General features: G+C 54.4%; 6 protein-coding genes across 6 annotated transcripts; 2 read left to right on the top strand and 4 right to left on the bottom strand.

Moving 5' to 3' along the window:
* Window positions 1-322: 322 nt before the first annotated feature.
* On the bottom strand, window positions 323-4,076 carry B0T26DRAFT_647667 (linoleate diol synthase; the record flags this gene model as incomplete). Its single annotated transcript, XM_060437919.1, has 5 exons — window positions 323-462; window positions 535-811; window positions 874-1,092; window positions 1,190-3,809; window positions 3,880-4,076. 5 exons carry the CDS (start codon window positions 4,074-4,076, stop codon window positions 323-325), a joined length of 3,453 nt encoding a protein of 1,150 aa, XP_060297460.1.
* Window positions 4,077-5,225: 1,149 nt separating this feature from the next.
* Window positions 5,226-7,383, top strand: B0T26DRAFT_741520 (uncharacterized protein; the record flags this gene model as incomplete). The annotated part of the gene is made up of 5 exons (XM_060443981.1): window positions 5,226-5,310; window positions 5,558-5,740; window positions 5,834-5,994; window positions 6,061-7,030; window positions 7,085-7,383. 5 exons carry the CDS (start codon window positions 5,226-5,228, stop codon window positions 7,381-7,383), a joined length of 1,698 nt encoding a protein of 565 aa, XP_060297459.1.
* Window positions 7,384-8,058: 675 nt separating this feature from the next.
* B0T26DRAFT_713881 (uncharacterized protein) lies at window positions 8,059-9,041 on the bottom strand. Its single transcript, XM_060442148.1, has one exon. The coding sequence runs from the start codon at window positions 8,778-8,780 to the stop codon at window positions 8,226-8,228; it is 555 nt and encodes a 184-aa protein (XP_060297458.1). The 5' UTR covers window positions 8,781-9,041; the 3' UTR covers window positions 8,059-8,225.
* Window positions 9,042-15,296: 6,255 nt separating this feature from the next.
* On the bottom strand, window positions 15,297-16,886 carry B0T26DRAFT_831226 (uncharacterized protein). Its single transcript, XM_060447470.1, has 3 exons — window positions 16,689-16,886; window positions 16,523-16,616; window positions 15,297-16,459 (listed from the first exon to the last, which is right to left on the bottom strand). The coding sequence occupies exons 1-3, from the start codon at window positions 16,722-16,724 to the stop codon at window positions 15,714-15,716; spliced, it is 876 nt and encodes a 291-aa protein (XP_060297457.1). The 5' UTR covers window positions 16,725-16,886; the 3' UTR covers window positions 15,297-15,713.
* Window positions 16,887-17,852: 966 nt separating this feature from the next.
* Window positions 17,853-19,265, bottom strand: B0T26DRAFT_334836 (uncharacterized protein). Its single transcript, XM_060434443.1, has 2 exons — window positions 18,379-19,265; window positions 17,853-18,272 (listed from the first exon to the last, which is right to left on the bottom strand). Exons 1-2 carry the CDS (start codon window positions 18,859-18,861, stop codon window positions 18,078-18,080), a joined length of 678 nt encoding a protein of 225 aa, XP_060297456.1. The 5' UTR covers window positions 18,862-19,265; the 3' UTR covers window positions 17,853-18,077.
* Window positions 19,266-20,446: 1,181 nt separating this feature from the next.
* On the top strand, window positions 20,447-22,031 carry B0T26DRAFT_713864 (uncharacterized protein). Its single transcript, XM_060442147.1, has 6 exons — window positions 20,447-20,959; window positions 21,014-21,178; window positions 21,241-21,337; window positions 21,393-21,423; window positions 21,495-21,833; window positions 21,911-22,031. The coding sequence occupies exons 1-5, from the start codon at window positions 20,725-20,727 to the stop codon at window positions 21,786-21,788; spliced, it is 822 nt and encodes a 273-aa protein (XP_060297455.1). The 5' UTR covers window positions 20,447-20,724; the 3' UTR covers window positions 21,789-21,833; window positions 21,911-22,031.
* The last annotated feature ends 1,702 nt before the right edge of the window (window positions 22,032-23,733 follow it).

Genomic DNA, 23,733 nt, shown 5'->3' with positions numbered 1-23,733 from the left:
CTGTTACACAGTATGGAATACCCCTCCGTAATGCTATCCCGAATTATCCCCTCCATGCATCATTAATCATTACCTAGCCAGCGACAACCGCCAAGCCTCGCCTCACAGGTCCGCAGCAGCATGCGCATCGCCAAGCGAACACGGGCATCTGTTACTGCATTGCAGCTGGACACTATTTCTCTGGGCTTGGGTAATTGCCGAGCAATTATTCGGCGAATAGGAACACGGTCAAAGGGCAGCACAGGTTCAATTTCATTTGACTCCAACCTGGCAAATCGAGTACCTGGCTCATCCTTGCTTCGCAACACAAGCGCCGCATTCTCTACTTCTCCCCTCCCTTGAGAATCTCAGCAGCGCGCTTCTGAATCCGGCCATAATACTGCTGCAGGTCCAGAAGCGCCGTCGGCTCCCTGTCGCCGGTAAAGGTGCCCTGCCCGTGGCCATCAAAGTGGACCTTCCAAGCTGTTTGACAACCGTCAGCACGAAATCGTACTCGGCCGCGCGGAGCGACATGGAGAAAAATAAGGAACTTACAGCTGGCGTCGAAGCCCAGGTACGACCAGCTGTCGTTGAGATAGGCCTTCTCGGAGCCGAGCTGGATGGTCTTGACCCGTCCCATCTCGCCTGGGGCAGGACGCAGGTTCTTGAGGCCGGCAGCCAACTTGACGAGCCCGTCCAGGAATGCCGTGGCCGGGTTCCTCCCGAAGCACTGGTGTTTGCCGTAGCTGAATGCAGTCACGGAATCTGACACGCGCTTGGGATCAAATTTGGTCGCGTCGGCGACTTCGGACGGGTTGCGTGCCGCCGCGGCCTGGGAAACTGTGAGATTTTGTCTCCGAGCGAGAGAGAAAGGTAAAAGGGGCAATAACTTACGATCATCAGGACAACCAGGTTGCCGGGCTGGATCGACTTGCCCTCCAGGGTGGCTGGCTGCGTGGCGATGCGCATGTTCCGCTGCGAGCTCGTGAGGCGCTGCGCCTCGGCGACATAAGCATGAAGAGAAGCACTGTCGTTCTTCTTGGCCATGTCCTGGACCTCCGCCCAGATGGCTCCATTTTCGGGACGGAGGAAGAATTCCATCACCTCGTAGAACTGGGACAAGAATTTGGTCAGCACAGATCCATCAACAGGCTGGGCAACGAGTACAAGTAATGCAAAGCCAAGCACGACCAAGTGATGCGCAACTCACCGCCGTGACGGGCACGCCGATTCCGCCAAAAGCCGTTAGCCACAGGGCGTCGACCACGCGCTCGGGCGAGTTCCCCTGGGCCAGCAGCTCCTTGACCAGCTTCTCGCCGCATGAGCGCAGCGAGCCCTTCTTGTTATTGCTCCCTGACACGGCCGACGTAAGGATCCCGCCTAGCCCGAGCGTGGCCTGGTTGAGCACGACTCGGTCGACCAGTTTGCGCGTCGAGTCGATGATGATCTGGGCGCCCTCCTGGGCGCGGCGGCGGCGGTTCCACGCCTGCGCCGGGTCGTTGTTGTTGACGCCCCACACGCGGATGTCGAGCAGGTGCGTGTACAGCTCCGTCGCGCTCAGCGACCCGCCCGGGTTCTCGTCGGTGCGCATGTCGAAGTAGAACAGGTCGGCGAGCAGCTGCGCGTTGAGCGGGACGGCGATGTCGCGGATCAGGTCGAGCTGGTTCAGCCCCGCGCTGAGCGCAAACGTCTCCCTGTCGATCAACCGCGAGCCCGCCTGGTCCATGAAGTCGCGCAGCGCGCCGGCCAGGTCGGGAATCTTGCTCATGGCCTTCTCCATGCTGGCCCGGTGCGCGTAGTTGGCCGCGTTGTCACCTGCGAGCATGAACCACCCTAGGTCCTTTTCCCCCGGGAACAGGCTGTTGACGGCCGGCAGCCAGGGCACGGCGTACTGCTTCGGGTTGCCGAGCACCTCCTTGATGGCTGCGCTGGTGAAGATGGGGACTGGCACTGGGGGTGGCCTGGGGCCGTCCAGCGTGTACTGGCCCATGGTGCCAATCTCGCGCGCAATCTTCTCGTTGCCCGTCTTGGTGTACATGGGCTGCATGACGGCGACCGAGTTGAAGGGGAACCAGCCGGGCACGCCGCGCTGGATGAGCTTGTACAGCATCGAACCGCCCAGGGTCTTGCTGTCGTGCTGCACCTCGTTGTACCCCCAGGCCGTCAGGTTGGAGACGGTATAGTCAATCGTGTTGAACCGGTCCGAGCGCACAAGGGTGACGGCATCGGAAAGCACGGCACGGCCAAGCGAGTAGGGTGGGCTGATGCCGCAGCCCGTATTGCGGACAGGCTTGAAGTCTTCAATCATGAGGCCAGGGTAGAGCTCCACCATGTCGGGGTCCGTGTACAGCTTCTCGAGCAGATTGGCAATCTCGGGGTCCGAGTTGATGTCCTTGAAGGTTTGGTGGCGCTTGAGCCCAAAGAACTCGCGGAACTCATTCAGCGAGCCCACCTGCCAGCCGCGGGCCTGCTTGATGCCGAGCACCTCGACAATCTTGAGCGCCTTCGGGATTGTGCGGGCACCAAAGATTCCGGCCGGGTCGTCCATGGCCTCCTTGAGGATGCGCACAAGGTCGTCATCCTTGAACTTGCCGTCGGCACCCCGCGTCAAGCCGCCAAAGGTCCGGACGCTCGGGTCCTTGGGCGTTCTCTGTTCAAACTCGAGTAGAGCCTGGCCCAGCTCGACCCAGCTGACATCCTGCAGCTCATCGACGTTGCGGCCCGGGAACAGCTGCAGGAAGAAGTTGTTGATCCAACGCTCGTCCTTCTTGGAGATGCACGAGTGGAACCTGTAGAGTAGGTTGAACTCGACGCTGACCTGATTGCCAACGCCGCGCGGCGTGCCCTCGCCGTCGAAGACGGTCTTCTGCTCCATCTCGACGCGAGGATCTAGGGTCCAGTCGCTCGCAGAGTGGTGCGTGTTGGTGATGGCGCGGAGGTAGTCGTGCAGGCAGATGTTGATGTACAGCCCGCCCACGACCAGGCGCGCCGTGTTGAAGAGGTCGTAGTCCTGCTTGGCCACGGCCCTCGCCAGCTCCTCTGGGCCGGCGTCGGGCGCGCACGACAGTGTGAACCGTCCATTTTCGTTGATCTTGAGCAGAATGTCGGCCACGTAGTTGTGGAAGCGGCTGTATAGGACCAGCATGACGCTTACACCGTCTGGTTGGCCGAGCAGGCGTTTCTCGTGGAATGTGTCGGGTTTCAGCAGGCCCCCTTTCATGGTGCGAATCTCCAGCTGGTCGCTGAGCGAGGAGCCATAGAGAGGAGCGAGGTCGAGATACGACGACGTGTCGGATTTGTTCTGGTCCGTGCGGCTCGTGCGGAACACGTCGTGGATGATGATGGCGGCGTGGTAGAAGAACATGGACGAGATGCCGCCGGGGTTCTCCTTGAAGTGCTTGTCGTCGCGGGCCATCAAGAGGTCAAAGAGCAAGCCGGGGTCGGGCTTCACCCCTTGCAGGCTCTTGAGGTTGCGGACCGTCTTGGCGTAGGGCGTGCCCGCCCTCCCCAGATTCGGGGTCAGGATGTTGTTGTAGCTGCCGTCGGGCATCCGGTACTGGTACAGGCCGTCAGGAGCAGTTGGAATCTGCTCGCGCAATATGACATCGCTATCAGGGGCCCGAAACTGGACCGCGTCGACGACGTCGGCGTTGCCGAAGCCTGTGTCTGACTCTTTCAAGACCTCATACTTGACATCGCCGCCGACGTAGCTCAGTGGCGGGTGCTGGAGGTTGTTCCAGAGGGTGTCGATGAGCTTGTTCGTGAGGAAGGTTCGCAGGTAGGACTTTGAGGAGAGAGCAGTGAGAACACCAATCAGAGCCTCGGTTGATCTGATGCTTGTCAGAATGGCGACCCGTACCGTCATCTCGGAAGATGCACTTCCACTCGGGGGGTTCATACCCTGTTTTGTCGTTAAGAGGCTTCTGTGTCAATGACTCCAGGATGCCAAGCACATCTTTCACAGACACCTGGCCCAACACACCAGCCAGCTCCTTGACGAGGTCCTGGGCAATGGGCAAGGGATCGTCGAGAGAGTAGGCAGGCGCCTTAGTGGCATCTTTGTAAGTCTCTCCAGCTTGGTACTTGTCGTTGGACATGTTCACGCTTGGGAGTGTAGTCGGGGTGTAGTACTTATCAGTTGGATGCAAGATAGGAAGGAAGATGTACAACTACAATCTTGATCTTTCTACGCTCCCTCGTTCGGCCATCTCTGGTATACAACTCATTCGATTCTTTATAGGATGCTGGCACTTTTCGCTGCTTACATTTCGACCGCTTTTCTTTGGCTGTCGCGCCCCGACCGCTCCACTAGTACTGCACCCAAGAACAGCAACTCGTCTCACAACATTGCATATCGACGGGAAACTAGAGCCAGCCAGCCGTGTATCACTGACGTTGCGGGATGTCGATATGACCCCGAATACTGGCATCCCTGGAACGAAAAGTGGAAGAAAACAGTTCATCGGTTTGCAAACCGTAGGACCGGCAGCGTCCCGGTGCCTTCAAGTTAGTCCGCCACCATCACCCGGCGTTCGCACAGACGGGTTGCGCCGAGGAGGTCGGACATGGGGCCATTGCCTAACGGTGTAACGGTGTAACCCTTCGGATGCTAACTAAATTGTTTCATTCTCGTGCATGCCTCGGCTAACCTCGGTCCCGATCAACAGTGAAGTCGAGTGGCTGACGGGCTTTTCGTGCAGGTTTTCTAGCGCTCACGTGCATGGCTACTGGGTGCGCACTGGAATGAATGGCAGCATAAATCCGGGACCACATCACGGCGTCGGTAAAGAAAAGCGCTCAGGGATTCTGGCCCGGCATTCTAGGCCGGCATTCTAGAAGTAGAGAGGTCAGGATCTCAGGAAAACGAGCGAGCTGAAAACAAATCTACTTACTAGTGACTACGGATGGAATCATGGCGAAGAAAGAGGGCGACCTGAACTATGGCGAGATACAAGCGGGGTGTTATGATGGTTGCAGCTCGTTCCCGACAGCCAACTAACGTAGGCAGGCAGATACACACACCAGGATACGAGGCACACTGTGCAAGGGCTTTTCCACCGATTAATCCAAATAATTGGCGCCCACCTGCCAATGTCAGTCTCGCCGGGTAATGGACGGGTAAGGACATCAGCAGGCCAAGGCCCAATCCCGTAGTACGAACCACAGTCTCCGCAAAGTACAGCGGTCCTGCGAGACTGAGATGGTGGCCGAGGATCCAGCCAAGTAGCACAGATACCCCGCCCCGGATGGCTTGGCGCATGGAAGGCAGAATCTGTGTTGTCGAGGCCGGCAACCTCGGCGACAATGGTGACGAGTCGGCTGTTACCGGCAGTACAATAATAGGAGCTACCGCCGACTCCTGTAACCACCTCGTCTGCTCACCACCCTTTCCGCATTCTGAGCCAAGATTGCTCGAACCCCAACGACGTCCTTGTTCTTCAGCACCAACCTCCCCCCAAGACAAATAACATGTCACAAGAGCGCAGTGACCAGACTCACTCACAAGAGCCTGACCAGACTCACTCACAAGAGCCCGACCAGACTCACTCACAAGAGCCCGACCAGACTCGCTCACAAGAGCCCGACCATACTCCTGTTCCGGGCCCCGACAAGACTGTCCAGCCAAGCGCGCCAAAGAAGCTGATACTTTGCTTCGATGGCACAGGCAACACTTTTAGCGGATCCAATGCCGACACCAACGTCGTCAAGATCCTGAACAAGCTGGACCGAAATGATCCTCAACAGTTTCATTACTATCAGAGTCAGTATTTGCGCTCCCCGGCGAGCTGCGTCTGATGTCGACCTACCCGCCCACCGTCCTCGGCATATCAGCTAACAGCTCGTCGGTTTGCAGCTGGCATCGGTACCTACGACACGGACGGAACTTCGGTAGATCAGACGTGGCTGCAGAGCATTCGGAGCACGGTAGAGCAGACCCTGGACCAGGGGTTTGGCACCGGCTTTGACTCGCACGTGCTGGCCGGATACCGCTTCCTGATGCGGTACTACGGCTCGGTGAGTCTTGTCGCGGTCATCTCGTGCTCGCAATTCTAAGGTGCTTACAAGTCTGCACCGGCACAGGGCGACAGGATTTACATGTTTGGCTTTAGCCGCGGCGCCTTCACAGCCAAGTTCCTGGCGCGCATGATCAACACGGTCGGCCTGCTGTGCAAAGGCAACGAAGAGCTTGTCCCCTTCGCGTACCGTCTCTACCAGCGCTACCTGGCTGGCGAGATTCAGGAGTTCGGAAAGGGGCACGGCGGCAAGAAAGGCCGCAAGAGAGGGGCCAGGAATGCGGGCGCCGACGGACAGCAGATGGAAGTGGCACTGACCAATGGCGGCCAGGATGAGTCCGGAGTAGAACACCCTAGGCGCGACGAGATTGCAGCCTTCAGCAACACGTTCTGCCGCAAGGCGCAGGTCCACCACCACGGCCACGTTGACGAGCAGAACATCAAGGTCTACTTCCTCGGCATGTGGGACTGCGTGAACTCGGTGGCCGTCCTGGAGCGCAAGACGCCCAAGCCGGTCAAGGTAAGCGGCACAGCACAGTACGTCCGCCACGCCGTCGCCGTCGACGAGCGGCGTGTCAAGTTCAAAGCCGCGCTCTTGGCCCAGGACATTCGCGCCTCGATCAGCGAGGACGACTCGGAGGACATCAAGGAGGTATGGTTCCCCGGGTGCCACGGCGACGTGGGCGGGGGCTGGCCGGCGGCTGCAGACAACCCTCTCGACACCCAGCACCGCATGACGATTTGGCAGCGGCTCAAGAACCTGTCGACGACGCGCAAGGCGCACAAGGCCAGCAAGTACATGGACTCGGGCCCCTTCCAGATGAGCGACATCCCGCTGGCCTGGATGATGCGCGAGGTCGAGCTCGTGGGCCAGCAGGACCCGTCGGCCGCCGTCAAATGGCGCGGCGATCTCGTCGACCGCTTCAAGCGCCGTTTCCAGAAGAAGAAGTCGCAGGCACTCGGTGGCTTCATTCACGACTCGCTACGCTTTGGCTACGGCACGGGCTTCTTCAAGGTGCTGCTGTGGAAGTTTCTCGGTAAGCCATGTCGTATCATGGCCCCGGGGAGATTAACTGGGCTAACTGCAGCAGAATGGCTCCCGTTGATTACGCGGTGGGAACTTGAGGACGACGACTGGGTCAACGTGCGCTTCCCGCTCAACAAAGGCGCCGCGCGCGACATCCCCGCCGACGCTGTGTTGCACGAGTCGCTGATCTGGCGGCTGCGCAACGATGCCAGCTACCACCCCAGCAACAACCATGGCGGGAGGTCGGCGGCCTGCCTCAAGCACGAGGAGCGTGTCGCCGACATCAGCCCCGTCACGGACACAACACCGCCAGACCCCGACCACCAAACTTACACGTTTACCAAGACTAGCACTGCTGGCTAGGAGGAGAGTGCTTAGCAGTCGCGCTTGTTGAGATGCTGATGAAGCTCGGGTTTATCCATGACGTGTCGACAGCTCGTTGTATTAGACGAATCTAGGAATTTGATTATTTTTCTTACCATGTAGTTCTGAGCTGGGGTGAGCCGGGGTGAGCCGGGGTGAGCTGCAGCTAGCTGATTACCCCTGGGCTTTTCCTAATTCTTCTCTGAGTTAATACTGTGATCCTACTTTCCGCCGCTATATAGGCTCAGAGGCCCGTTTCTAGTCCTTCCGGCCAAAGGTTCCTTTCGATGGAAAGCAGGAGACGCGTAATTCATAGGGACAGCCCCCAGGTAATGACTATAATTACGATGTACGTATATACTGGGTGTGTGAGTATATACTGGGTGAGTATATACTGGGTGTGTGAGAATGCGCAATCTTTAATACGTGACTACCGGGGGCGTGCCACGCCGATGCATCTTAGGAGTCAGCCGCACCATCAGTCGCTCTCCAAATTCCCACAATAGTTCCCAGCCCTCCCTAACCTCGATAAACTAGAACGCAGACTTTTCGACTGACCCATCCGACCAAATTCGCGTTCACGACGCCCGTTGTGTCCTCCCTTGTGCGCGAGAGAGTTCCGGTAGCGGCAGCCGACTTGGGCGACGGCGCTAACGTTGCCGATCCAACCGATGCGACAAGGGATGACGATGTTACCTTCCCCCAATTTCGAATGTCAGGCAGCCAAGAGCGCAACGCCGAAGCCAGATTCCGCGGGAGCCCCGCCGTCTTCTCAACCTTTTCTCAGTGACCTCTTTCGACATTCTATCCTGCGACTTGCCTCTTTTGCAAGGAATCGCCAATCATGGCGACACCATTTCCTTACGAAGCAACTTCAATCTTGGGGTGGCCGTTTCGTGCACTGTCTTCGACCACGAAACTGGCGAGCTGGAGTCCAGCGCCTGCCAGCCGTTTTTTCTTCGGGATGCGAGCGCGGGCTTGGGTGAACACGGGCACCCGCTTACTCTCCTCGTGAAAGTCTCGGCCCCCGCAGTCTCGATCCCCGGCGCTGTCACTGCGGAGGTAGGTACTGCGGCGTTCTTAGTGTCGTACTTTGTGATGAAATTGACGGCGAGTTCATGCGTGGCGTTGATCTCGGCCACGATCCGCCACACGGCATCGCGTGTGATGCGAGGCTGCTTCAAGAGCAGGCCGTTGGCTTCGTCGACGACATTGAGGCGGTCCTTCCGGAGCTGCAAGCGTGTATTTTGGAGGTAGTAATGCGTCGCAGCGAAGCTGAGGCCACTGTCCTTGGCGCACACGTCGGCGAGGAGGCGGCAGCCGTCAACGGCGCCCTTGATGGAGAGCAAAAGGGCCCCAGCTCCAAGCGGAATGCCAGCGATTTCAAAGCCCGACATGGTTGGCGGTGAATGCGGTATCAAGTTGAGTGAAAGTGCAGTGAAAGTTTACCTGGAAATTGGGAGATGGCTGTTGCCTGGAGAAGATTTCACTGTGGCTGAGAATTATCGCTGCTACCGGAAAACGAGAGAGGAATACCAACTTTTTGGGAGGCATTGAGCGATTGCTGTATTGCGCTATTTAATGAAGCAACTTCGCTAACATAACTATTCAAATGTAAATAACGCAATGGCGCCTACATGGGCGCCGCTGAAAATCGGAGAGGCAAACGAAGCTATTCTGGGTTTCAATGCTAGATAGTGCGTTGTAAGTATCGCAAGGACTCGCTGTGTTGTGGTTAAACACAGCGTTGGCAATGGCTCAAACAACTCAATCTTGGGGCTATATTTGGTTGAATTGAGCGGCCAAAATGGGTATTTGACTAGGTTGAGGCTAGAATTGATTGATATGTTAATAATTGATGATATTTGACGGCATCTTTCGCTCTACCAAAAAGGATGTAAAAAGTTATTAAAGAGGCCCAAAATGATAAAAAAAAAAGAGCGAGTCTCCTGCAACTGTTAAAACGTCCCCAGTCACTGTGAGTACGTAGGCCGCCAAGCGTTACAGCTCACCGCCCATGAAAATACCACATTTTACAGCCAAAATTACCACATTCGCGGGCTGCCCCGCTCCAAGCGCTGGCAACGCAGTTGCACCGCAATTGCACCTCGCCGCCGTCGCTAACGTCAGCACACTTCTAAATGCGGTAATTCCAGCTCAGGACCGTAGATTCGCTCAAATCGTTCAAATCTTCAGTAAAAAGCGAAGCTGACTTCGTTGAATTCGCTTACGTAACAGGGCCAAAAATGCAATAAAAAACTGCGTCTTATCAAACTACTCACAACTGTATGACAGCCTTACTGATCCATGCCTTCCAAGGCCCGGGCAGTCGGCTGCGGGACCCTTTCGCTTCGTGTAGGCCGTACAATACGGCCTTGGGCCACTGCAGAGGCTGCAGGTCTACGTGAAGCTCGCCATGTTGTTGTGCCGCCCGGGCCTCGAAGTCGGTAATTGTGACCTTCGGAGGTGGTGCGCCGATTCTTTCACGATGCTCGTCGACCCGGTTCATGACCTAGTTGCTCGTCGACCGGTTCATAACCTAGTTGAAGCCGTCGTCACGTTCGTTATCGATCAAGCCAAAGGCACAGCTGACTGCACCCAAGGGAAGCGTTCCACTGCTCCTCACACCACGGCCTGGCAACTGCAGCCTCTTTGGTGGTGGTGTTGTTCACTGTTGCCTGGACTTCACGACTCTTCCACGTCGGCAGCCAAAATCCACCCTCGTTGCGCCGAAGTCCTTGATATAGTTGGAGCTTCGTAGTTTGGCTATGTTGAAGAGCGTAGAAGCGGCGAATTTGCTCAAATCATCGACAAGATTATCGAGGGAGTTATATTTCGTACTGAAAAGTCGATGGCTGGGGGGGGGGGTTCGTGAGTGGTGGTAGCGGGGCGTATTTTCATCGGGCGCATCGCTGAGATCGCCAAAGTCGCTAAGATCGCTCAGATTTTTAAGGGCGGCCATTTCTATCGCTAGTTAGTACTGCGCGACGAAATAAACAATGAAGAAATGAAGCCATACCGATGCATCGATTGAATGCGGTGATGACGATGTTTTGGTGGTTGTTGAAGTTGGGTTGCAGTAGAAGGTGTAAGGTTCGGCTGCGTTGTGGTAAACAGTGGTAAATTACTGCGCGGCAGAATCTTGGATGGTGGGCAGGGTTAGAGTTATGTGTGGTGGATTACAGTGGCTGGGGACGTTGTAACAGTTGCAGGAGACTCGTTCAAAAAAAAGCCCTGAAGCCCGGAAAAGCTCGTCAACGTACCCAATCTTTCAAACACATGATGTTGTTGAAGCTATCGTCGCCCATTCTATGTCTCTGTGTGCCGAAGACTAGCTTACCGTTACTGAATGCCCTCTCCGGGTCCGCTAATATAGAAGGAATAGATATTAAATCCAGGGCCATTTTTGACAGCCGGGGCCAACGTTCCTGACGACTAAACCACCAAGATTATATGTCATTTACAGGCCTGACTCCCTCTACAAGGTATTCAGCGAGTTCATCCTTCCGGCTAGGGTCTTCAGGCGGGTTCTAATAGTCATGACTAATAAGAATAGTCCCTGGACCTGTAGACGGCGACTGAGCCGGTTGTACCGGCGCCGGGATAGCGAGGCCGGAATACTCGGTTTGGTAAAGATCGCGGCATACCCTATATGCCTCCCTGGCCCGCTCCTCTCCCAAGAAGTTATCAACCCACTTCTTCTTGTGCCCAGGGTGTAGTATCATGGCTGCCCAGTAAGCTGGGCTCTCCTCCATAATGTAGTATATTTTCTCAGCTTCTGAATGGCTAGGCTAATGCTTGTTCGAAGGAAGGATATATGATCTTGCTGTAGATTAGTATTCGAGGATGGGGAGTTGTCGGGTAAGTCGGCGGCGAGGTCTAGTGAGGGGGGTCTAACCTGCCCGGTCGGGAGGTCCCGTGGTAGGTTGATTACCGAGTCGGCTAGGTAGGCAGGTAAACGCATATCACGCCGTGGCCGTTTCGAAGGGACTTGACTCGTTAAGGAAGACTCAACGTTATTGATATCGTCATCGTCGTCGTCGTCGTCGTCGTCGTCATCTTTAATTTGTTTAGCGACCGAGATCTCTGGATGGGTGTGTACCGGGCCACCGGTGAATTTCGTGACGCTTCAAGGTTAGGATGTAAGGTGCGGAGGCGGTCCTCAAGGAAGTCGATGAGCCATTTATGCGTTGCGATGACTTGAGGGAAGGTAACTGCCTTGCCCTCGAACCATTTGGTGATCTTCTTGAAAGGTTTAAGAATAGACAAAACAACGGAAAGTACGTGCCAGTCGCTTGGTTGTAATAAGTCGGCGGCGGGTATACGCCTGTTAGGTTCCTCGGCCTGATTTGGGTGCCACCAAAAATCCACCTGGGTCTGTAAACGCACTGCGCGTTGGATCATGACGTAAACAGAATTCTACCTCGTTGAATTATCGCCATATTGGTGTAGGCCCTCGAGGGTCCTATCGAGGACTACGGCGCCGTCTTCGTTGCGTCGGTTGCGCTCGATTTGAAGAAAGGAATCCCGGCGTTGTGGCGACCTCCGAATAAAGTGTACGATGTTGTGTAGCTTCCCGACCGGGCCTCGCTTTCGCCACTCCTTCAATAAGGCTTCTTCTTGTACGTCAGGTAACTGGCCGATGAAGTTATCGTCAAAGGGTCTTTCTAGCTCTATTGAGTGACCTAGAATGAAGGCGCGCGCCGCCAGGTTGAGTATGTGGCCAAAGCAACGAATTCGACGTTTTTCAGCTAACGCATCGCGGTCGAGATCGCACATATCAGGTACCAAGGACTATAACGAATGCCTCACGGCCCAGGTGTTCGAATTAACGTTTTATATTGGAAATACCCGATTTGGTCCTCAAAGTCGTGTTCTTTGACTTCTTTATTGATGCATGTGGCCTTGTTATCGCCGTTATGAGAGCCCTCGATGTGTGGTATACCTAATAACTCGCGATGTACGTCGCCGTTAGTACCGGCGTATGTACGAAGATCGCGAGGAAGGAAACGGTCGATACGGAAGTCCATATATCGAAGGAAAGACGCTTTATGAATGGCGATGCCCTCAAGCGCGCGCGCAGGCCCTACTGGTGCGTATCAAAGCGATCCTTAATATACTCTCGAACCGTATTGTGCGAGGACGGAATTAGGGTAGCTGTCTTATCGGCATTTAGGTCCATGTAGAAATTGCGAAAAGCCTTATATTCGACGATGCTATATGGAAGATTCAAGCGAATGATGATATTAATAAGCTTTTCCTTCGATGTGAGCTTGTGAAGTAATAACAACGACCTTTCCTTAGTGTTCGAAGTCATCTTCAAGGTCTTTTGCTTCTTTCTCGGCGCCTTAACGCCGTCACGGCCTTGAAGACCTTCTCGCAATAGTGGCACGCCTAGAAGTATGCTCCCTCTTTTACGACGTTGTTGACGACCTGGGCAAGCTAGCAGCCGTGCGAAGTAATCCACCATGACCTCGTATTCTTGCCCGCCCAGTATTCCGCTATGTATAGCGCCCGTGTTGTTGTTATTTTGGGCCAGTCCTTCACCTCCATATTCCCCAGCTCTTTGATGTCAAATTTGACCAACTCCTCGTATTGTGTAGAGATTCGTGATGGCTTCCTTAGGGCATCAAATGCTTGCTTTTGGCCTGTGGAGAGGGTTACGGCATTAACGGTCGAGGTAGGCATATTGTCGGTAGTTCAGGCGTAAGGAAATCGCTGTAGGAATGGAAGGACTCGGTGGAATGGAAGGATTCGGTGGAAAGATCGGATTCGGCTGTTTATTTACGTCGTGATTGTTGTATAGCAGCTTCAACGGTGCATTGCAGCGACCTACGGCCTGCTCGGCAGTCAGAGATTTTCCCGGGCCCAGGAAAATACAGGGTTGGCCTTGGTCAGGGAGCGCCCTGGACCCAGGAAAATCCGAAAGTCCGCCCTAAAATGAATGGCCTGGCCAATGGGAAATAATTGAAAATCCGCTAATTATTTTGGCCCTACGAATTAGTTAAATTTGACCTCAAAATCGTAGAATTGATCCAAATGGCTATAAGTTAGGTGGGGGAGTAAGCGAACGCCACTGATCCAGAACATTCTAGATAAGCGAGGAACACAACCAACCCTCTTATATAAAAAGCCCATAACTCAACCAATTCTTTTCCAATTCTCTTCATCTTCAATTCGTTTTATTCTTCTCTTGACAATGGTTTCATATACAGAAGAAGACCTCCGCAAGGCTTGCGAGGAAGCCGTCAGAACACATCGATTACGCAAAGTCGCGCGAAAATGGAACGTTCCACCCTCCACCCTTTATGGCCGTCTACATGGCTCCCTACCTCGAAATGTTGCTCATCAAGATGAGCAAAGGCTTACACAGACCTAAGAGGATCGTTTAGTCGAATGGATTCTTCTTCAACAAGATTTAGGATTGCCCCCTACACATGCACAGATCAGGGAGCTTGCACGCCGTATTCTAGCTGAAAGGGGGGACTCCTTACCACTTGGAAAGGGGTGGTGCCGTGCCTTTCTTAACCGCAATCAAGTTTTGAAGACTCAGAGGGCCAAGAGAGTCGATTCGGTCTGCGTCAACTGCGCTACAGAGTCAACAATTCGACCTTGGTTCAACCATTTCTAAACACTAGCTATCAAGGCGATTAAGCCAGAGAATCGCTGGAACAAGGACGAATCTGGTATTATGGAAGGCAGAGGAACTAACGGCCTTGTCATTGGAAGCCGTGCCTTTAAGGCGCTTCAAAAAAAACAGCCTGGAACCCGCACTTGGACCACTTTTGTCGAATGCATCTCAGCAGCTGGCCGTTGCCTTCCTCCTTTGGTCATTTTTAAGGGGAAAAGCGTTCAACAACAATGGTTTCCTTTGGATATGAAGCCATTTCAGGATTGGTTCTTTACAGCAACTGAGAAAGGATGGACTACCGATGAGACAAGCCTCAAATGGTTAAAAAATGTGTTCATTCCTCTCACCAAGCCAGCAAACTCCTCTGAGAAACGACTCCTTATTATTGATGGCCATGGCAGCCACACAACTGCCGATTATATGTGGGAGGCATTCACAAACAATATTCACATTATTTATCTGCCTCCCCATACTTCCCATGTCCTCCAACCCCTAGATTTGGCCATATTTGGCCCCCTAAAACGACTTTATCGCAGACGGCTTGAGGACCTTCTTGCTAACGCCTTTGACGACTCTTCTGTAGCCGGAAAACGTGCGTTTCTGGAATGCTACCAGATTTCACGCACAGAGGCAATTACTAAGAGTAATGCTAAGTCAGGATGGAAGGCATCAGGCCTTTGGCCCTTGAATGTCAACAAACCGCTAAGAAGCCCACTCCTCCTCAAGAATTCTAATACTTCACGCCCCTTAAGAACTACTATAGTTACCCCAGAGGTTCGCACACTCCGTATGCCAATCCTGGAGGATTATGGAGACGATCGGGTGCAGTGGAGGACTCCTAGAAAGGCACGTGATTACGTTGAGCAGGCAAAGAAGTTCGCACGCATCATCAAAGCAATGCCAGCGGATAAGCTCTTCCTCAGAAAGATTGGTAAGGCTTTGGATGAACAGGCCTTTGAACTAGCTATTAGGAAGCGAAAGATTGAAGGTCTAGAACACACTCTCGAATCAATAAGAGCCAGAAAGAAGAAGAAGGTTGAAGAAGATCCAAATACCACCTTTGCGAATATTCAGACTATTCGTGAGGCCCAGAGAGCTGTAGGGCGTGCAGCAGAGGTTTTAGAAGATGCGGAAGAAGCGGATGATTCAGAGGATATCAAAGATTGTATTGAAGTTTTGTAAATAAAAAGATCACCCTTTCTTTTGTTGGAGGGTTAGTTGGGACTCCTGCTTATACAGAATGTTCTAAATCAGTAGTGTTCGCTTACCCCCCCACCTAACTTATTTGATCGATTGAATTGGGTAAAATTGAGTTGGTGCCGGCGCTGGTTAAACATGTGGTTTGGAAACAATTTTTGTTACCGGCACGCAGCCTGCCGAAAACGGTAACTAGAGTGAGCAAAGGTAGGTTCCTAATGAAGCTTGAGCACATCGAGCCCGGGCGGGCTTAAGCCAGGGTGAGTAATATTACGTGGGCGAGGACAAAATGGAATTTTGGTGTGCCTGACTCGTCTCAGAATAACACGGAATATTTATTTGGAATTAAACTCGTTATCTAGAATAGACCCAGGTAAGTAATAGCTGTGAACAAGGTGCACCCGGAAATTGGGCTTATTGGATGGCCAGATGCCAGGAATATTGACCTGTATTTGGCGTGGCTTGGTTGCGTTCTGCCATGCAACCACAAATCTAAATCGCGTCATGTCATCAAACTCGTTCCATGCAGCGCCCTGAAGAGCGGCTCCATGGCCGCCTCCATCATCTTGGCGCCCGAGTCCTCGTCTACATCGCTGCCGGCTCCCATGTCTGGGGCCGGGACGGGCACGATATCGCTGCCCACGCACAGGATGACTTCGCCGGCCTTGGCGTCGCCTTCCTCATCCAGCAGCTGCTCGTAGCCGCGCACTGCCGTCTCTACGGGCGTCAGCACTCGCGGATCTAGCGCCGCCCACACCTCGTCGCGGAAGATTGGCGTCCGGATCAGCCCCGGGCACACGGCGCTCAGGGCAATCTTCTCCTTGATGCGCAGGACGGGCCCGGCGGCGCGCACAAAGTTAATGACGGCCCCCTTGGCGCCGCTGTACTCGGGCAGGGTGGGGTGGGGGAAGACGCCGGCGATGCTGGACGCGGCCAGGATCTTGCCGCCGGGTCTGCCGGGGCTGTGGCGCATGAAGTGGATGGCCAGCTGCGTGCTGTAGAGAACGCCCTTGTAGTCGACGTCGGTGGCGGTGAGGTCCGGCGGCGGCGGGATGCTGTCGACGGCGGCCAGATCCAGGCCCACGGCCGGCACCATGTACAGCGACGAGCGGTCCGTGATGCCCGCATTGGCGCACACGGCGTCGAGCCGGCCCCAGTGTGTGAAGATGGCGCTGAACGCGGCTACCTGCGCCTCGTAGCTTGCCACGTCGGCTTTAGCAAAGAACGCATTGGGCCCCAATTCGGTTTCTGCAAGTTCTGGGGTTAGTGCCCCCGGGCGTAATCCCTGTCGGAGCTGCTGGGAGGACTGACCTAATTGCTTCCCCGCCTCAGCATTGATGTCAACCAACCCGACGCGCCAACCCCTTGACGCCAGCTTGGTGGAAAGGGCCTTCCCAATGCCCGACTATTCATCCATATGTCAGCGGATCCAGTCAGGGGATAAAGAGTCAGAGAGACAAAAGAGGGGTTGACGGACGGCTGCCCCGGTAATAATGACAACTTTCTCGCCCATATTTAGAACCAAGTTATTGATTAATGCGTTGACCTGAAATTTTGAACTGAAATTTTTGAACTGAAATCTTTGACCTGAAATTTTTCGTCGTTGGCGTTAATTGAGGCAATCTGAAACGAAAGATGGAATGAAAGATGGAATGAAAGATGGAATGAAAGATGGAACAGAGCAAAAGGCTTCAGAGACAGACAAAGGCACCCAGGGGCCCATTTGAGGGATTTATAGAGACAACTGTATCCTATCTTGCCTAGGTACCTATCTGCTGCCTCAAGAAGGGCCGGATGATAAGGCTCTTCATTGGCGAGTTGGGGCTGTGCTACACACCCACTCCAGCATCAGATGCACGCCATGCATGTCTTGCCGCAGTAGCCAAAGAGATGCCTCCAAGCTCCTGTCCCTCAGGGTGCCGATGCAGCAAGACGCCGCGAAAATGCTACCCAGGTTCAATGTTTCGCACATCTTTCAGCTTGAAGCGCCCAAAAAGTTAGCAGCTCCACACCCTTTCGACGCAGCTCACCCAGCACAACCTGGCGATCTAGCCGGAAACAGCCAAAATGAGTAGGATCGTGCATCACCGCGGTAGCCTCATCCGATTAGCCTCTCACCATCACTCATCTATTTGGAGTCCAGTGACTCTAGTCCTCCCACTCCTCTCCGGCAGCCAAGACCGATCTCCCGGGTCGAGATATTCATTAATCTCCCGAGTCGAGATATTCATTATCGCTGGCCGCGTCCCGGGGTTCTTCCGCGCATCGATGATCTGCGCCTGGAGCGAATTGTTGGCGAAATGACGTCCATCGACGAGCATTCCGTGAGGAGCCGTCCCGAGTGATCCAAATCGGATTCCCGAAATACGAGTGGAACCCGAAATACGAGTGGAACCGGAGAGAGATGGCGCTACCATCCCACTGGGACGGTTTGCTTGTGGATTTGCGTTTGCGCTAGGAAGAGCGGGGAAGCAGGCTGGTCGTCGGCAACCCCGGCCGAGACACCACCTGCTGGAGAGCTAACTACGCGATGTGGAGAAGTGCCTCAGCAATCCCATCTTCCCCATCAGCCATGTCCCATCGGCCATGTAGCGTGGAAATTTTTCGACGTCAATAACTCGGGCAATCAAGGTAAGGCAATTAAGGTAAGGCAATTAAGGTATGTAGGTACCTGCTTAGCTCCTCCCCAGTTGCCATTTCCACATATGATACGTGGGATATGATCTCGTGGAACGGTTCTTGTATTGTCTAGGTTCGGTAAGCAATACATGGATCGACTTGCCATAATTTGATCCAACAGACTAGACCTGGAAACGCGACACCCTGATGCGTTGTGATCTCGGATGCATGGAGACATGCCTCAGGCTTAGTACCTCTTGCAGGCCGTCCACGTCGCCCTCACCCAAGTCGGGCACACCATTTCAGGCGTGCAGGGGGTGTCTTCGTGCATCCAGTCGTTTAGCAGCACCATCTCGCAGTGGTTCGTGTGCACCCAGTCCATCAGATACGTGTCAATGGGCCTGTGTTCAAGGATGGCCTTGTGCATCTTCTTCATCATGTACTGTTCCACGTTAGCAAGAAGTAGTCTAGGTACGCAAGCAAAGGGTGGAGAAGGGGGCAAAGGGGGCAAAGGGTGGCAAAGGGTGGCAAAGGGTGGCATTGACTACACTCACTGTGCAGTGGACGGAATGGTAGTTCTTTTGCGTGAAGAGCTTGGGGTGGTCGCCGCGGAAGATGATATCCATGGGGACCTTGGACTCGGGCGTCAACTTGGGCTCGGTGTGCCACGAAAAGTCGGTCTTGTTCATAAAGTCGGCAATCAACTCCGCGTCGTAGCACTCGGGGCGCACCCAGATCCAGCTCATGGGGTCGAACTTGCAGCCCATGGCGCGAGCCTCCTCGACGGTCCGGCTTTCGCCGCAGTCGCCAAAGTCAACGGCCGATAGCGATGACAGCCGGCGGATCGCAACAGCCGTGTAGAGGACGGAGACGGCGCAGACGAGAGCCGCGGCAACGACAGCGCCTTTCAGGGCGCGCTGGAAGATTGACCTCCTCACTGGCGCCGCCTTGAGCTGTTCGCCAAGCAGTGTCATGCCTGACTCGTCGTCGCTTCCCCTCGGCGAGTCCTCAAAGTGCGACTTGGATTCCATGGTAAGTGTGAGGTGGCTTTGTGTGCGAACCGAAGACGACAAAATGAAGATGAGAAGGAAGTGACCGGAGCAAGGAGGCGGGGAGAGGAGAGGGAGGTGAAAAGAAAACTGCAAAAGCCAGAGAACTGCAAAAGCCAGAGGGGATTGGGCACGAGGTTCAGGCAAACTCCGGGTAACACACTGCTGGGGGAAGAGCTGAACGGTGTGGTAGAGAGGAGTAGCTCAATGGTGTGGTAGAGAGGAGTGGTCTTGCGAGTAATCGAGTGGGGGGTCGTGGCAACACCTAGACTACAAGAGTTGCAGCACCCAGCACTCGGTCTGGTCCTGTCTGCGGCACCTTGATTTTTGCGGCCGGCAACGAAACTAGAACATGCAGCTTCTCTCCGAGAAGGCGCTATTCATACGACATCCCGTACTCCTGTGCCGGGGTAGATATTGTTATTTCGCTACCTGCCAAGACCATATTTGCCACTATTAAGCGCCAAGGCCGCTACAATAAACAAGGGTCTTTTACGCCAAAACTTAGTAATTTATTGTACAGCCCTCCGCATCAGCTAAGTCGGGTCCCCTATTGTATTCAGGGCCTTGCATTGAAGCCTTTGAACACGTGTAAGGTCGGGAGCTTTGAATCTCTTGGTAGGTGGTGTTGAAGGGTTGAGCAACTGAGCGACTGCAAGACCTCGGGAAGCTATGGCGCGGTACGTTGAAGTGGTATGTGCATCTATTGAAATGGATGTACGGCTCTTAAATTGAAGTACTTTTACTATAGAATCTAGTAGAAAGGTGACTTTAGAATCGAATGATGGGAAGTGGGCTGACTTGGCGGCGAATCGTGGCTAACCCCCTGCCCATACTCCCCTGGAAGTCACTTGAAATAACAATATCTACCCTGGCACAGGAGTAGAAGAATGGGCCGAGGCCTGCACCCGTGGTAGGCGGGGTTACAGCGTTAGCTGTCGTGAAGTTCCGGCAGGCGGGGTTGCACCGTTAGCCGTCGTGAAGTTCTAGGAATAGCGGGACCATGGCCTCAAGCACCGAGTATCACAATCACAGCACATGATCGTATCACTTGCACATTGGACGCGGTGACTAATAATGCAATGGTCAGCTACTACACTACTCACAGGGTATAGACGCCTACACTACTCACAGGGTATAGGCGCTTGAACTTGCATGGTCTTGGCAGGGTAGCTATTTGAACGTTCCGGTCAAGCCTGCCGCAGACCGGTGGAGCTCGGGCACTACTGCTTGAAGCAATAATGCCAAGGCGGGTACGTGTCTCCGCATCGGATGCAGGGCGCGTATGCTCGGGGAAATACAGGGGCCTTGTCAGACGGCTACCTTCCCCACAGGAGCTTGGGGGCAGATTCCACTATCCGTCGCCCCTCCGTTTCTGGCTCCGTTTCTACTACCCCCAAGACCAAGACCCACTCTTGGGACTTCAGTCATCTGCACGAGATTCACATCATCTTGGTCGTATTCAGTTGGTCATGGTCAATCGCCACAATCACAATTGAAGGCAACCTCTCTCGGAAAACCCTCTCGGACTTGGAACTGCCCTCTTGGGCTTGGAACTGCTGCTTCTCGTGTCCCGGTCTTTCTCTCTGCCCGTGTCCCGGTCTTTCTCTCTGCCCATGTCCCGGTCTTTCTCTCTGCCCATGTCCCGGTCTTTCTCTCTGCCCCGGCTACGAGGTGTTCGAATTGCTCACCCCATCTTTAGCTCTGTCCACCATCATCCCTTGGATCCTCACCTATTGCAACTGTCATTTCTTGCTACCTCGCGCTATTTGGTGTCCTTGCTACGACGAGGACTTTGAGGGATTGGCCTTGTTACGGCGAGGACTTTGAGGGATCGGACTGAAAATGAAACCAGAGTACTCTCCTGTGCCCTTCGTCGACGATGAGCCCAATAATAGTCGACAAGCAGAATCTCGGCCCCCTGGGTATCTGCGTTTTATTCTTCGCCCGGCCGTTGCGTGGACATTGACGGCCATTTTTGCCTCCCTGTCGTTGATGCTCGCCATGGTCATCGACCGAGACTCACCTGTTCCAAGCGGAAAGCTGGGGACATTCTCTGCCGGATATGCGACAGACTTTGGTATGGCAGCTTCGATCTTTTGGAGAAGCTTGTTTTCTGACAGGGTTTCTGCAGCGACGGCGAGGAAGCACATCCATGTCGCCCAGACTCGCTTCACCGGCGGCCCGGCCTTTGACGAAAAGGGCGACATGTACATTCCGCATCCGAGCCCGGTCTTGTATGTTGGCGATCCGGCGACACACCCAGAGGTTGACTATAACTGGGATAATCTGACGTGGGGTATGTGTTCGGCCCCTCTAGTGCCGATTTGTCGAGCTCGGAAACTGACAAACGTGCGCCAGGTCGCTATGTGCTCATCACACGAGAGGAGGCAGTGTCGTCCTGGGGGGAAGATATCGACAGCTACTGGGACGAGCAGAGAGGCGGCTATGTCGCTGGGTAAACACCTTTCATGTCCTGGGGTTCTGTCTGTTGGCTGACACGGCCTATGCAGGTTTGACCTCTTCCACACGCTGCACTGCTTGGTGAGTTCCGCCCCTCTGGTCAGTCCTGCCATCTCCCAACGTGAAACTGAACATTGCCACGCCGAGAACAGAACAACCTGCGCAAGGCGCTGAACCCGGGGCATTATGGGTCTAGCGGGCATGGGCACAAGACGAGGAGCTCGCCGGCCAGCACTGCGATGCACCAGGACCACTGCATCGAGCAGATCCGGCAGTACATCATGTGCTCTGGGGACATGACGCCGATCCCGACCAAGTTCTATCCGTCTCTGGGGCGGAACTATGTCGAGTCCGATGTACCGCACACTTGTCGGGACGTTGAGCCGCTTCGGCGGTGGATGGTGGACAGATACGAAGGGCCGAGTGCGGTGAAACCTGTGTTTTAGTCAATCTCGGTCGGCTAGTTTTCCACATACTGTTTTTTGGTCCTTGTCAGTTCCATCTCAGTGACCACAACCGTGACAGCTGTGTCTCACAAAATGAACGGAAAGGAGCTAACGGACTTCAGCCTTGGACAGCAGCCTGTCGCAAACTCGGCGGGACCAGCCAAGGGCCAGAAGCAGGAATTGAAGAAAGTGAGAAGTCCCAGACGCGGTGATGGGCCGCCGACGAGACTTGGTGTTTGCGGGCAGTCTCCGAAGAAACCCGGAACTTAAGAGGGCGGCGTGCGAACTAACAGCCTTAGATCCGCAAATAAGAACTATGTAATGCGAGTATGAACGGCGCAGACGGCCGGCCGGATCTATTTAAATAATTGCAACGCCTGTGGGTGGGTCCTGAAAGTGGGTGAGAGGCCTGGTTAGGTCTCTGCCAGCAGTGCCTGGTGTTTAGGCATTCATCAATTGTGTCACTAACTCCGACCAAATGAGCTTGAATACTTGGCTTCCGAATCGTGATTCCTGCTTCGTTGCTGTGCCTCGCGCTACCAAAGGCAACTGGCTGCCTGCCAGCCACCCTTGTCGGCGACGTCACGGCAGGGAGTCAGCGGGCGCCCTACTGATGACGGCGAAGAACCCGGGCAACGAATGCATCGAAGGGCCCGACACCGGTGTAGGCTCGGCGTTAATTGTACCGTGAATCATTGCATTCAGTGTTGCAAAAATAACAACAGTGCCGGAAGGCGGCCGCTGACAGGGTGTCAAGTCCGAGCCCGTTGTGCCTCGGAAACCTACTGGGTCAACTGGCCGGAGGGGAGGCGGCTGCAATGTGCCTTGAGGCCCCGCGGGTCGACTGGCTCGAGGGAAGCGCAAGTGATCGTACAAAGAGCCCCACTGCCGGTGTCTGGGGCGGTTAGATTCCTGCCTGTGGTTCCCATCTATCCTTCCTTGCCTTGGTCCTGCCGGCGGCACTTTGCCATATATGCGGGAAGCCTGGTTAATCCCCGATCATATTTCGCATAGCAAAGATCCGAGCAGGTGTAAGCGTCCAGTTATATCGTAGCCCGACTTTATGGAGCATTTCATATGTGGTTACGTCGACGCTTTCGAATTCTTACAACAAAGGACATTGTGAGCCTGGATCTTAGTCCATTGTATATACTTTGGGAGTGGACATTCGCGCGGGATGGTGACTCGTGGGTTAAACGACGGTTCTTTGTCCTCTCTGGTTTTGGAAATGCCGAGATATTAGGCAAGGGCTTGGAGGCAGATTCGATCAGTATTCGTCTGTTTTATTACTTGCACGTAAAAGACTTCGTGCTACAATAAGCGAGAAAGGCGAGAAGAAAAAGAACGATACGGTAAAGGGAAGTAAAGGGATGATATTGATCTTTTGCATTTAAAATAGAGCACCTAGCAACCTACCGTATTCTCCTGGATGTTGAAGTGCAGGCAATTCAACTTCTAGAACATTACTCCGTCGGTAAATATCCGCACAAGGTTGCCAATCACAGACGGCCAGGCATGAGTAGCTTGACTGGACCGTCTCTGCCACCGACGCATAGTGCATGTTTTCGGCGCATATTTCAGAGACCAGTACTCCGTAGTGCTAATGTCCAGTCCACCTACGACCTGAGGTACGTGGACTAGTAGCTCAAATTTAGTGGAATTACTCGCCCCCCTCATGAGGTTTTCATTTGTGGGACGAGTATTGGTGGGAAGCGCCGGTCTCAAGCGGTATCCGAGCTTAGATATTAACCTCCGGGTCCCTAGGCCGGGAGCCGAGTGGTGGAAGCGTTTAGGAAAGAAAGGTCGGGAGCAGGGCAGTCAGCCGGGCGGATCCCTTAGAGCGGCGCCGAGTAGGTTGAGGACCCCGGTCTCCCACAAAGCCGGGAGTTGGCACGCTCAGTAGTTTCCGGCTGTCGGAGTACAAGGTGATTGCCGCGACTAACAG

Source organism: Lasiosphaeria miniovina, assembly GCF_030549165.1.
Source record: "Lasiosphaeria miniovina strain SMH2392-1A chromosome Unknown B0T26scaffold_4, whole genome shotgun sequence".
In the NCBI taxonomy this organism is placed as follows: domain Eukaryota; kingdom Fungi; phylum Ascomycota; class Sordariomycetes; order Sordariales; family Lasiosphaeriaceae; genus Lasiosphaeria; species Lasiosphaeria miniovina.
This window is presented reverse-complemented; position numbering and strand designations above follow the sequence as displayed.